Source organism: Sorex fumeus, unplaced genomic scaffold (genome assembly GCF_029834395.1).
Source record: "Sorex fumeus unplaced genomic scaffold, SorFum_2.1 ptg000028l, whole genome shotgun sequence".
NCBI classification, from domain to species: Eukaryota; Metazoa; Chordata; class Mammalia; order Eulipotyphla; family Soricidae; genus Sorex; species Sorex fumeus.
Genome location: NW_026606085.1, coordinates 11,252,914 through 11,267,256, shown reverse-complemented (window position 1 = coordinate 11,267,256; position 14,343 = coordinate 11,252,914). Strand labels below are relative to the sequence as shown.

Genomic DNA, 14,343 nt, shown 5'->3' with positions numbered 1-14,343 from the left:
TCAAGTATATAACTAAATATGAACAATACTTCCTAATACAACTGTGATTTAGACAATTATTTTAGATAGTATTTTAAAACTCAAAGAATCATTGTAAAAATGGAACATGGAACCAAATACGGATTGGAGTCACACCCACAAACCAACTCCAGCCTGCAGCCATGTAGGCTCATCTACAGTCCTTGCTCCAGAGACTCATAAATAAATCTCAAAAGAGATAACGAGCTGGAAAAAATATCTCCAGACACCCGTAAATGGCTGAAACACCCAGGGCACCCCGGAGCCTGACAGCTCTCGAATTCCAGAATTGCCACCATGGCCCTGGCCAGACTCCACTGTCCTGGGACTGAGCCCCACCCAGAAATTCATCTGCTGAAAAAATGAGGTCTGTGGGTTTTGTAACTGAAATCTCCAGGCTTTTCTGAGTGGGGATGGGCTATGTCCCCACACTCCCCAGTACTCTGGGAAGCACTGGCAGTCTGGCCCACTCCCCAAAGCCATCACTCAGCTATAAATTTAACTCCAGATGTAACACCCCCTTAAAAATTCTGGACATCCTCGAGCACAGCTGCACAACAGCTCAATCTCTACAACACTAATAAACCAGTAGCACACCAGATTGAATGGCAACCAATTTCGACTGACAAACAACAGAAGTCTTAACCTGTTACAATATTTTAGTAATCTCTTATACGAGGACTCAAATGTCTACATGGTGAGGTACAACCATTTTCACAAATTTTCTTCTAAGCAAACATTTTTTGGTTGCTCTGTTAGGAGAATTATTGATAATAAGCAATATAAAATAAATTATTGAGGGCCTAATATGGGGGCAGTCTTAAGGGGAGGTTGGGAAAACTGGAGACAATGATGGAGGAGGGAAGGTGAAATGGTGGTGGGATTGGTGTTGGAATACTGAATGCAGTAACAAATCATCATGAACAACTGTGTAAACCACAGTGTTTACATAAAGTGTAGGGGGAACACTTACATATGTAGGCTTCCACCTAAATTCAAAAATATATTAATTTAGAATTGCTTTAAAAGCTTTGAGACATGATTATTACCATAATGAGATCCAAGTATAAAATAACATTTAATATAACATAATATACTTTAGATTTCAGGGTTGAAAAATTATATATGAGAATAGGCTTTTCATTATATCATATTAAATGGTTTTAATTTATTTACATAGGCCAAAATCATATACTAATCACAAACTGGCTCTTATTAATTTATTTTCTAATCATTCTATTTGCCATTTCTTAAAGTTCTGTTGGAATAAGCAATATAAATAAAATATTTGCTACGTACCTAAGGTCGGGATTGGGAAGGAAACTGGGGATATTGGTAGAGGGAAGGTCACACTGGTGGTGTTGGAACACTCAATGCTTGAAACAACTGCATAATGAGCAACTTTGTAAATCGCAGTGCTTTTAATAAAAAGTTAAAAATAAAACAACGAAATACTGAACTGAAGCCACCAGAAAACCAAGTAACAATATACTGACTCTTCAACATGATTAATTTTAATGAAAACAGTTTACATTAATACTAAATGATTTTTGTCAGAAACTTAACTACCAAATAAACCAAGACAAAAACTATGTGTCCTTAGAATCGTCACACTGAATCTAAATGTTTTCAATTTTACTATTTTTCCATTCTTTTTAATTTATTTAAATTCCCAGGAGCCAGAGAGAGTGTGCAGGACTGTTTGCCTCGTACCCTGCCAATCCCAGTTAGTATCTCTGGCACCTCCAGGAGTCACTCTGGAGCACAGAAGCGGAAACAGTCCCTGACCACCACTGAACACAGCTGCCAACCCAAACCAAGTGAAGAAACTGATGCAAGTAGATACAGTGATACATCCAGGGGCTCTCAGCTCAAGTCCAAGAATGCTGGCTCTGAAGCTCTATTTGATTTTGCAATTGGGGCCACACCTGGTCAAGCTCAGGACTTACTTCTGGCTCTGCACTGAGTTGTATTTGAAATTCCCTCAGTTCCCTCCAAAACTGAGAAGTCAAACTTCCAATTTTGTGACCTCCAAGATGTGCAGCAGAATGATCACGTCCTAAAAGCTTCTGTTAGCACTGCAAGTCTTCATGATCCCTTCCCATCTCTGTTGCCTTCACAACGGAAAGGCAGAGATCCACTGTTCCTGCCTCTTGCCCATCCCACATTTATTCTCTACCTGCTCTTTTTCAGTTGGTAAGTGCCTTTCTTGCCCTCCAGGTCCTTTGGGCTGGCACAGGAGAGGCGCAGGGATGCCACCCTCCTCGCCTCCGTTAGCTCACTTCCCCAGAGCAGCCAAAGTGTAAGGTACATTCCTCTCTCCTACATCTGAAGGTATTTCCTAGGAATTCCATGCAAATTCTCACCAAGGAGGCATGTGAAGGGGCTACACTGGGAAACTGCGCATGAGTCACATAACTGCCTGGCTGAAACACAATCGACCCCTTAAAATGTCCTTTTAATGGGACATGGACCTTATAGCTACCCGTTTTTGGGGGGGGAAGAAAAAGGGGATGGAAGGATCGATCACAACTGCTATACTCAGGATCGGAGGACCATATGCAATGCTAGAGGTCAAATATCTCTGCATTTGAGGCGAGTGCCTTACCCACTGTACTATGTCTCTGGCCAAAAGTTACATTAGAAAAAAAAGGGGGGGGGGAGCAGATCAAAGCAGATCAATAGCTTGGTTTTCCTTAATTTAGATCAAGATTTACTTTTTTTTTTGCTTTTTGGGTCACACCCGACGATGCTCAGGGGTTTCTCCTGGCTCATGCACTCAGGAATTACTCCTGGCGGTGCTCAGGGGACCATATGGGATGCTGGGAATCGAACCCAGGTGGGCCATGTTGGCTGCGTGTAAGGCAAACGCCCTACCTGCTGTGCTATTGCTCCAGCCCCACGATTTAGTTTTTAAGGCGTTCACCTTGCATGCAGCCGGCCCGGCTGAGTCGGGTTCGATTTCTCCGCCCCTCTCAGAGAGCCTGGCAAGCTACTGAGAGTATCTCGCTCTCACGGCAAAGCCTGGCAAGGTACCCGTGACGAATTCAATATGCCAAACACAGTAACAATAAGTCTCACGACGGAGATGTTACTGGGCCCGCTCAAGCAAATCGATGAATTATAGCAGCTTTTAGGTTATACCCAGCGATGCTCAGGACTTACTCTAGGCTCTGCACTCAGGAATTCCTCCTGGCAGTGCTCAGGGGACCATATGGGGATCAAACCTGGGTCGGCTACATGCAAGGCAAATGCCTTACCCACTGTACTATCACTCTGGCCCGTTGGCCCCTAGATTCTTTTTTTAAAGAAGAATTGTTATTTAAGACTCATCTAAAAACTTTGAGTCAAGGGGCTGGGCACCTGCCTTGCACTTGGTTTCAACTTGGTTCCCCTTGAGCCCCGCCAGGAGTGACCCCTGAGCACAAATCCAAGAATAAGCCTTGAGCACCACTGGCTGTGGTCCCCAAACAAAACAAAGAAACCAGAACATTTTATTATGAAAGTCAATAATAATAATAGGGGTCAGAGAATTACCCCAGCAGGTAGGGTGTTTGCCTCACATGCAACTGACCCAGATTCAGTCTCCAACACCCAATCTGGTCCTCTGAGCTCTGCCAGGAGTGATCCCTAAGTACAGGAATCAGCCTTGAGCACAGATAGGTGTGGCCCCCAAAGCCAAAATAAATAAATGATAAGAAAATCATCTTGTGTCAGGCTTGCTGACCCCATGCTGCTGCTCAGGAGCTGTGTGTGGCCCTGCTCCCCTGAGGTCCCGGGGATGGGGGGTGGGGGTACTCTGCAGGGGAGATCGTAGACAGGGAGCTTCTGTGACAGTAAGTGGCCTGAAACTCATCTCATTTGTTGCCTCTTTATTTATCTATTTACTTATTATTTATTTATTTATTTTTCTTTTTGGGTCACCCTTGGTGATGCACAGGGGTTACTCCTGGCTCATGCACTCAGGAATTATTCCTGGGGGTGCTCAGGGGACCATATGGGATGCTGGGAATCGAACCCGAGTGGGCTGCACGCAAGCAAATGCCCTACCCACTGCGCTATTACTCCAGCCCCTCGCTGGCTCTTTAACACCCCTGACATTCTCTAACCTCAGCACCCCTTTTCCCAAGGAGAGCAAGGTCACTTCCTCCTGCATACACCATTGCCATTATACTTGTGACCAAATTCAAAATAAATTAGCCTCAACTTTCACAGGCCCTTAGTTTTTTACCTTACCCTTATTTTGAAAAATCTGGTGATGTATTTTTTCTTAATTAGGAACTATTTTGGGGGTTTTGGGGGCTTGTTAGACAAAAACCAAAAAAGCCTTAGTCTCACCCTGTGGGGCAGTCTTGTCACATGAGAAGTCCGTGCTGTCCATGAAAAATAATGACCTCTAGTGTCCTTCCACAGAGGGAGTGAACATGTGATTAGATACCAGAGCTCAGGAGTCAATCCCGCCCTCCCCTTAGCACAAAGGCAGCCACACAATCAGCCCTGTGGCCTATCCTAAGGCTCTCCCCGGGGCTCGCCACTCACACCCACCAAGGTTCTAGAGGGTGATGACCTTGGGCTGTGCAGACCTTGGGCTGACAGCCCCACCACCAAACTCCAAATCCTGGCCGTCCCACTTGTCAGCTGTGCTCTCGGGAGAAAGATTTTCCAAAGGTGAAGGGAGACATGTAATAGGGCCTAATGACCCTCATGAAATAGTTCAAAAGTAACCTGGGTTGAATGCCTGACATACAAGTAGGGTTTTGGGGGCGGGCCGTGCTGAGGGCTGATCTGATGCTCTCTGGCTGAGTTACCGTCGGATACCTTTCCCCCGCTTCCCTCATCAGAGGCCCGCCACTTCTTGTCCCAGCCCTACTTCTCTCTTTACCAAATACTGATTTGTATGTTGTACATAAAAACCCATTCCTATTTTACAAACAAGTGTGGAGCTTTCCATGAGTGGGTCCTGAATTTTCTGCAAAGTTTTCTCTGCTGCTATTGATATGATCATGTAGTTTTCCTTTTTTCCTTGTACTAATGTGGTATATTACATAGACAGATTTGCATATATTAAACCACCCATGTATCTCTGAGATTAAATCCTACTTGAATGGGGGAGATGGGGGGGTGGAAGGAATACTGGGATCCGTAGTGGTGGGAAATGGGCACCGGTGGAGGGATGGGTATGATCATTGTATAATTGAAACCCAAGCACAAAAATGTGTAAGTCTGCAACTGTACCTCATGATGTCTCACTATTAAAAAAATTTTTAATACAAAAAAAAATCCTACTTGATCTTTTTGACGTACTCTGGTTCAGTTTGCTAATGTCATGTCAAGGATCTTTGCCTCTATACTCATCAGGACCCAGGGCTATAATTTTCTTTTACAGTGGGGGCTCAAGGTCGTGCTTCCCTCCAAGCTGTTCGGGAGGGTTCCAGTTCCTTTGATTTTCTGCAATAGCTTAAAAAGGATGGGAAGCAGGTCTTTAAAAGCTTAGGAAGAACTTACAAGCGAACTCACCTAGACCTAAAAAAAAATTTTTTTTGGAAATGATTTTTGAATACCATTTCAATTTCCTTGATGGTAACTGGTCTGTTCAGGTGCTCTGGGTTCCTCCTGGTTTATTAGCCCTAGAGGTTATAAGAGTTGAAAAAAAAAAACAAAAAACATCCATTTCTTCTAGGTCCTCTAATTGTGTAGCATGAACATTTTCACAGAAATCCCTGATGATCCTTTGAATTTCTGTGGAATCGAATGTGATGAATGCCTTTTTATTTCTGATTTGATTTTTCAGAGTTTTCTCTCTTTCTAACGAGAAAATGGTGTGTCAATTTTGTCTGTTCTTTCAAAGAGCCATTCTTCTGGCTGGAGAGATAGACATTACTGTGCTTTAGTGCTGAGCCACGCCCCGGGCCCTTGAACCACTGAAACTTGACGGCTCTCCCGTGCTAACCCTCTAAACAGGGCCGTGGTCCAGCATGTTCGGCTTAAGAAAGTAAGCCTTCCCGTCTGAAGCAGGAGAGGAGAGGACTGCTCGTCATATTCCAGAAGAATGGGCTATTGTTTCTTATACGCAGCAAGTTCTCCCTCCCAGAACACAGGTATTCTCCCAGGAGCTCACCTGAGACCGAGTGCATGGCACTCTGCTGCACCGGGGGGCTGGTGGGGGCCGTGACATTCATCTGGGACAGCATAGCCTTCCTGGGGTCCTGCCATGTGGTTGTCTGATCGATGTGACTATAATAGAAAAAACAAACAAACACTGTGTTAGAGAACACCAGGCCCAAGAGAGACCAATCACACCTACCCAAATACAGCAGATGCTCATGCAAGAAGCGCGGGGCAGAGTTCTCAAAGGCACAGGGCAGGACTTCTCTGCACAACTGACCAAGCAACCATTTCCACCCGTATATCACTCAACTTTGCACTTCTTGAATCTTGAAGTTAAGATCTGAATAACAACACCTGGAACTGGAAATCAAGTAAACAGATACCAATGTCACCTACTAAGCAGCCATGACTTGCTTCTAATTCAAAGATAAAAATTTTAAGCTTACCGGGGACCAGAGCAATAGTACAGAGCCCGGCCAACCCGAGTTCAGTCCCTGGCATCCCAAATGGTCCCCCAAGCACCACCAGGAGTAATTCCTGAGTGCAGAGTCAAAAATAACCACTGAGCATTGCTCAGTGTGACCCAAGAAGAAAAAAAAAATTAAGTTTACTATCTAAAATAGCAACCATGGAATCAAACTCAAAATATAGAAAGGAATAACTCACTTTATTCTCTGAGAACTAAAAATGACACTTAAGTTTTAGGGGCAAAAACTTTTAGGTAAAACACCAAAATGTGGCAAGTCTTATTATAATACATTCTCATAAGCAAAAATAAAATTTAAAGATTCACTTTTAAGTCCTTACTATCTCCTGTGACTGTCAGAGGCTGATTACTTATAAACAACACATTTCCTAAATATTCCTAACTAACTACACATTGTTTTATACACATGCACATGAATATGTTCACCTGTAAAGTTGGGGACAGAAACAGTTAAAAACTTGATGGAATTTAAGACTGAAAAATGTCAAGCATAGTATCTGGATAAATGATGAGTCAATAAAAACTAGTTGTCTTCTTCCGGAAAAGTTTATTTCCGCAACAACTAAAGATAGTATTATAATTTCATATTCACTGGCAGTGTTAGCCAGGGCTTCACACATATGAGGCACATCTTACTCTGCCACTAAGCCACATTCCCAGGCCTCCATAATATGGTTTTTATGCTGTAAAATAGTAAGACAGTAATGGGAAACTATTTACATATATGTGTACCCCACAAACACATGGGAAGATTATGCATTAAGTAGTTTGACTGTTGAGTGAGGAACACAGAGAATGTGTTTATCCTCAATTTATCCCTACTTGGTTTATTACCAGTACTGAAAACAAACGAAACGCTTCAAGGGTATCTTAAGAGAACCCAGCCCACTAAATAATTGTCTGAATAAGTAAACTCCAAATCTGAGTCTTCTGTTCTGGAATCACCCCACATTAGAGAACCACATAAATGGTGAGGAAAAGACATACTGCTATTAAAGTTTCCCAGCAAGGGGACTAAAATGTGATCTCATCAATACTGTTATCTTATCAAGAGCACAGTAAAAAAAGAATCAGAGATTGGCTGAAGAGGGCCTTAGATATCATCTTCCGGAGTGGAAAGAGGAGGTCTTAGGTCTAAGCAAGCAGTAAAGAAGTGAAATAAGTGTTTTTTATTTTTTTTAAATGAGGAATATAAAGGTTATTACAGATCAACAAGAAATGTTAAGAGAAAATGCTTACTGAACGGAGTAAGGAACTACTCAGATGCCAATTTAGCAGCACCTGGCTAGACAGTATCTCATGCAGTGGGCTTCAGCAGCTCCCGCTGAGAGATCAGGCCCAGTAGCAGCTTCATCCTCTTCCTTTTCAATCCTCTGCAAGAGCCAATGAGCAGCCAGAGGCAAGTCTCTAGGCCTCTAGACACCCAGTGATCCGCAGAAGACCGAGCAAGCAGTCCTACTGGAGCAAAGCTTCAGTCCATAGAATGGCCCCAGTGGAAGGGAACAGTCCCCACTCCCTACTGTAACAGGAAGGAGCCAGGAAATGAAGTCACCAGGGCCTGTGTATGCTCCTACCCTGTCTCCAGCATCTCCAACAAATCCCAATATCTGTCAGCACAAAGAAAAGGGAGGAATTGGCTTTCTGGAGATCTTCCAAACATCTAAGAGTTGAGCTTCTCTGAAAACCCAGATTACGGAGATGACACCTATCCAGTCCTAACCAGACAGGGCGCACCCAAGGCTTAAGAGGACTCCATTCTGATGACTGGACATAATAACCACCAACTCTTACCAAATATTGAAGATAATCGGCACATTTACTCTAAGGTATTTTTCTTCTTTAATCAATCTGGATTTTATTTGGGGTTTTGGCGCCCTACCTTGCTGTGCTCAGGGGTCACTCCTGGCTCTGCACTCCAGGATCACTCCTGACAAGTGTTTTTTGGGGGCGGGGGGTCATATAGGGTACTGGGAACAGAACTCAGGTCAGCCACAAGCAAGGCAGGTGACTCCAGCCCCAAAATCAGGATTTTTAATAGAACTCAGTGAATGTACAGTTTCAATGTCCTCAAAATGATGAGTTATGGGGCTGGAGCGATAGTACAGAGGGTAGGGTGGCATGCAGCCAACCTGAGTTCAATCCCCAGCATTGCCCGAGCACCGCCCGGAGTAATTCCTGAGTGAAGAGCCAGGAGTAACCCTTGAGCAAAACCGGGTGTGGCCCAAAGAAGGTGTGATCGCTGAGTGGAGAGCCAGGAGTAACCAACAGTAACCCTGAGCCTCACTGGGTGTGACCCCAAAAGCCAAAATAAAGATGAATTATTTTGCGGAAATTTGAATGTACAATTGCTCAAATTTCTCCCTGTGAAAATCTGTTTCAGCTCTTAGGTTAGAGTCTACAAACTTGTACTATACCCTTCAGTAATGTTTCACTTAACTTCATTTCTTTAAGGAATAAAGACACCATTATCTAAACTGTCCAACCATAAAAGCACATAACTGAGCTGGAGAAATAGGACAGGGGTTTAGAACTTGCCTTGTATATGGACAGCTTCAGCTGGGCCCCCAGTACCACACGTGGTCCCCTCCAATCTCTTAGCAGCACCAGGCATGAGCCCAGAGCACAGAGCCAGGAGTAAGCCCTGAGCACAGCCAGGCATGGCTTGAAGTCCACCCCACACCCCAAAAATGTAAAGCACATAATTATTTAGAAGCATAGTAAATGAAAAATAAAATTAACTACAGAATGCTCACCTTCACTTATTCATGATTAAATTATGGGCAAGTCTTATCCTAGTAAGTCACTTGGCAATTATACATACAAAAATATGCAAGCTTCTCTTTAATTAGAAGAACAAGAACCTTTTTTTTTTTTTTAAAGAGCCAAGCTCAGTTGTAGGCTTGAGGAATCATACGGGGTCTCGGGTATAGAACCCAGGCTGGCTGCTGGTCTCTAAAGAGTTAACAAACACCTCCAACTTTGGGAAATGCTGATCTGAAACAGAGCAAAGCAAATTCTCATGTCCATCCTAATAAGTACCAAGATGCTCTTCAAATTCATGGTTAATATTTTATCACCAAATGCTGAAACCACAACCCTTATTAGGAGGCACCAAACAACACACACACAAAAAAAATGGGTTTGAGAATATCAGGAAAACACTGGTGCCTTTCCTGTAACCATCCTTGCTGCTAACCAATGAAAGCATCAAGCTAACAAAGTTTACAAAATAATTATAGTGACTAACACTAGTACTGACACTGTGATAAAGTTTAGTCATTTCAAGGAGTGAATAACAGCGACTTGGGACTACCTGATCCCCAAGGTGTAAGCCTTAGGCGAGCAGCACCTAGAAACTTGTTGGAAATAGAGAACTTGAGGTTCCACCCAAATCAATGATTAACAACCGGCACTTAACAAGATCTAGAAGAAATCTGTTCTGCTATTATAATTTGAGAAGTACTAAACCTTGATACTTGAGAACTATGCTATATTTTAAGGATGCCTGGAAGGAAGTATTTTCTGTGCACCAGGAATATATGGTTTAGATAACAAAGTAAAATAAATAAACTGTGGTAGAAATTCAAAGTTTAACTTGCGTCATAACTACAAAAGGGTATAATGAAATCAACCAACTGCTGATAGTACCACATTAAAAAATACTTATGTCACAAGGAAACAATTCTCATTGCACCAATGGTTTTAGTCCTTCATGCCTACTCTTAATTAAAAAAGAAAAAGCACACTAGCTCTTAAAGGCTAATTAGAACATAGGTTCTCAATGCAGATACTGGGATGGGGCATTGTTGGTTATCACCATTCTGTATTTAATGGGGAGGGAAGTACACTTTATTGTGTAGACGGTCTGCCACTAGTTCTGAATATCTGAGAAGACATTTTCAGAATTCCGCTTTACAAAGAAGAAACATATTATACACAATTTTAATTACAAACCATGTTTTCCTAGAAGGCAATCAAAATATACTTACTTCTCTTCAGAAAATTATTAATAGCTTATCTTTTTTTTTTTAATAGTTACAGAACCAAGAGCAAAGCCCCAGGTATTTTTAGCTACTGATCTAATATACTTAGTCTTTATTCAGAACTGTGCTATTGGGGCTGGAGAGATAGAACGGGGGTTAAGGTGCTTGCCTTGCATGTGGCCAGGACCAGTTTGACCCCAGCACCACATCCGGTCTCCCGAGCACTGCCAAGAATAAGCCCTGATAGAGAGCTTGAAGCCAGCCCTGACAGGTGTGGTGTGAATCCCAGCTCCCTTCCCCCAAAGAACAACACACAGTCATGTTGGACCGAAGAGACAGCTCAAGGTAGTGAGCACATGCTTTGTAGGAGGGGCGCCCACATAGCCCCTCTCAACACCACAGGGAATGCCCCAATACCACTGCAATGACTTGAAACAAGAAAACTCTTGTCACATTCCGGGTGATATAAGCAGAGACTGATGCACTTCAGGACTTTATTGGGGTCTATACAGCATGGCTGTATACAGTCTATACAGTCATGCCCAGCCTTTTATGCTGTATACACATACTATTTTATGGTGAACAGCTCCCAACTAACAGAAAATAGATGATGATGCAATAATGATCTTCAAAGTTACACATTAAGTGAAAAATACATACAAATTTCTCTTACGTACAAACCCTTTATGTGTATTAGAGATAACAAGCTATAAATACAACATTTTTATAGTGCAAGTCAAATGTGTCCTTCCCATGGGACCCTGAACAACGAGAGGGGAAGTGCCAACCCCCTGCCTTCAGACAGTCCTTAGAGAAACACAATGCTTTATTAACTAGTAAGTGCTTTGGTAACTACTTGATAAATTAAAGGCCTATTCTATTAAGTTAGTCTTTAACCAAGTAAAACTGTAACCTAAAAGGTAAATAGATCAACTGACATACAAAGTGCAGTATAATGCATAAATCAGCTGTACTTTGTAGTAAGAACAGATGCCACTATGAAAATATGAGCTGTAACAGAGAACAAGAGGGGTGTTGTAAGAACACAGAGGTGGTGATGCTGGGGACAGCTCTGAGACCTGGTGTGCATGCTTCACCAGCAAAAGGCCTGGGTCTGAGCATTCCAACACCTCCTCCAGATCTACACCCCCACAAAAGGGAAAAAAGAACATAAGCAAGTTTAATGGAGCAAGTTTAATTTAGCAGGGTAGGGAGGGGTCAGTGATGAGCGAAGTATATCCTTGAACTCTATGTCACTTTGTAAAATACTGCAATCTTGGTTAAAATACAGAAATAGTTTCAGGAAAATAAACCTGCTAGAAATACAGGCCTAATTCAATTATAGGTATGATTGAGTCATCTGTTCAAAATCCACTCTTGAAACTTTTTTTCTAAGTCTTAAACTTACTTTTCATAAAATCCTATGGGGCTGGACAGATAGTACAGTGGGCAGGACACTCGCCTTGTATGCAGCCAACCGGGCTTCCATCCTGGCACCCCATATGTTCCCCCCTGCACTGTCAGGAGTGATTTCTAAGTGCAGAGTAACCCCTAAGCACAGTCAGATGTAGCCCCAAACAAATAAACAAAAAAATCCTTACAATGTATCTAACAAATTCTCTGCATCTTTCAGATGGCACAGTTTAAACAGTAAGAATATATATTTTTAAATACAAAGTCTAGGGGTCAGAGCAATAGTACAGCAGGTAGGGCGTTTGCCTTGCATACAGCTGACCTGGGTCCGACAACCCATGTCCTGTGTTTCCCTGAACACTGCCAGGAGTAATTCCTGAATGCAGAGCCAGAAATAAGCCCTGAGCACCGCCAGCTGTGGCCTCCACATCAAAAATCAAACTAACAAATGAAAAACCCACTATAAAGCTTCTTCAAAATGCATGTGAGGGGCCAGGAAGTGGCCCAATGGTAGGGATTATGCCTGAGCTCCATGCCTGGCATCTGCCTACCAGAGTACCACCAGGAGGGATCCATGCAGATCGCCTGCTAGCCTGTGAGGGCCTCTGTTCCCAGAGAAAAAGCATGGCGATCAAATACTGTCTGAGACTGCCGAGACGCCAGCTCACACCCTGCACAAGGGCATCTCTGTGAACTCATCTTTGCTGCCAGGATTTGCAATTCAACTATTTGGTGTTAAATATTGCCGAAAAAGGCAGACAAAGATGAAATGATTGAAAGAGAATCTGCTGCTATTCTGCAGACATCTGGGTACAAATCACCATTATCCTGAAGAAAATAGGAACATCTGTACTAACATCTAATGAGAAGCAACCGCCCAGACTCAAGGGTTCTTTCTATTAAGAAAAGTTGACTTTCAAGAAACAACAGAAATATGATCAAAACTGGAAAACCTGGAGTAAGGAAGTATAGTTGTGAGGGATGTTTTAATTTTAAAACGCCTATTCTTCCTGTCAGGGCCTCAAAATACTACAATGGCAGAAATGGTCCTAAAATTTAGAAGTGGGCAGTCGGCCCAGATTTATTGCTCACTTATCAAGCCCATGTTTGTTGTGCAAGTGTTATTTATAGAGTCACATGCTAGTGGCTGTTCCCAAGCTAGTTAAACCTCCAAGCTTAATTGACTCTAGGAACAAAGATGCATTGTTCAATCTAATCCTTCTATGAGCTGCAGTTTCTAAGCTACCATATGCTTTTTATATTTGTCTTTGGCTACCCTGGGTTATTTTTAGAGCCCAAAAGTCCAGAGAAATAAACATATAATTTTCTGGGTAAGGATAAAGAGTAAGAATTGTACTTTTTCTCAATGATAACACAATCTTCAGATTACTGTGAATCAAAATTTTAAATTAAAAGAATTGGGTTACCACTAAAGGCTATTAAAAATGAACTGAAATTATGAACAAGTGTGGGAAGAAAGGTACAAATAAATACAACAGCTGACGAAATGCTACCACTGTAGGATGCACTCCATAATGTAACCTGACCCCATAGAGCCTCAGATTTGGTCAAAGCAACAACTGCTCAAGGCTTCCTCACAATCTACCCATTTTCTATACAGGAGTGGCACACCTACTGTTCCCAAAGGAAGGAGCGAGGATGGAGCAGTTCTGAGAAGATAAAGGTCTAGTGGAAGCTTCCAGACACAGAAAGTCATTCAACCTTGATCCCAGACAGCTTTTATCTGTCCACAGTTCTCTTCAGAGACAATCTTTGCAAAATCTCACAGGGTCTGAGAACTTTCTCCCTCCTGAAATACAAAGAAACATGTAGATGCTCTTGTTCCAGGATACAGAAGATGGCAATGTCATCAAAATGAACTGAGCCCATATGTAGGAAGAGAACAAAGAACAGTAATCAAGTCTCTTGGTTCTCAACTGGAAAGTCTAACTAGTTCCAGCTTTCACCAAATGTCATTTTTAAAAAAAGGGAAAGTAAGAAAAAGGGCTGGAGAAAGAGTTCAAAGAACAGAGTAGATGCTTTTTGCCTGCAGGGGACCCAGGTTCAGTTCCCAAGGGGAGAGCCAGGAGTAGTAGCCCCAGTACCATGAGGTATGCTCACTGACCCTTCAAAACAAAGAACTGAAGGGGCTGGAGCGATACTACATGCGGCCGACTGGGGTTTGATCCCCGGCATCCCATATGGTCCCCCAAGCACCACCAGGATTAATTAGTAAGTGCAGAACCAGGAATAACCCCTGAGCATTGCTGTGTGTGACCAAAAAGCAAAATAAAATCACTGTATCACTAGCATCCCGGTGTTCGTCGATTTATT

The 14,343-nt window shown here is 42.6% G+C and overlaps 1 protein-coding gene across 8 annotated transcripts in view; it reads right to left on the bottom strand.

Annotated features, from left to right (window-relative positions):
• Positions 1 to 14,343, bottom strand: part of YAP1 (Yes1 associated transcriptional regulator) — a 97,029-nt gene that overhangs the window by 44,123 nt on the left and 38,563 nt on the right. For all 8 annotated transcript variants that reach the window (XM_056115025.1, XM_056115029.1, XM_056115027.1 and 5 more), the window contains exon 3: positions 6,137 to 6,252. In XM_056115025.1, the coding sequence (XP_055971000.1) occupies positions 6,137 to 6,252 (116 nt within the window). The remainder of the gene's footprint in view (positions 1 to 6,136; positions 6,253 to 14,343) is intronic.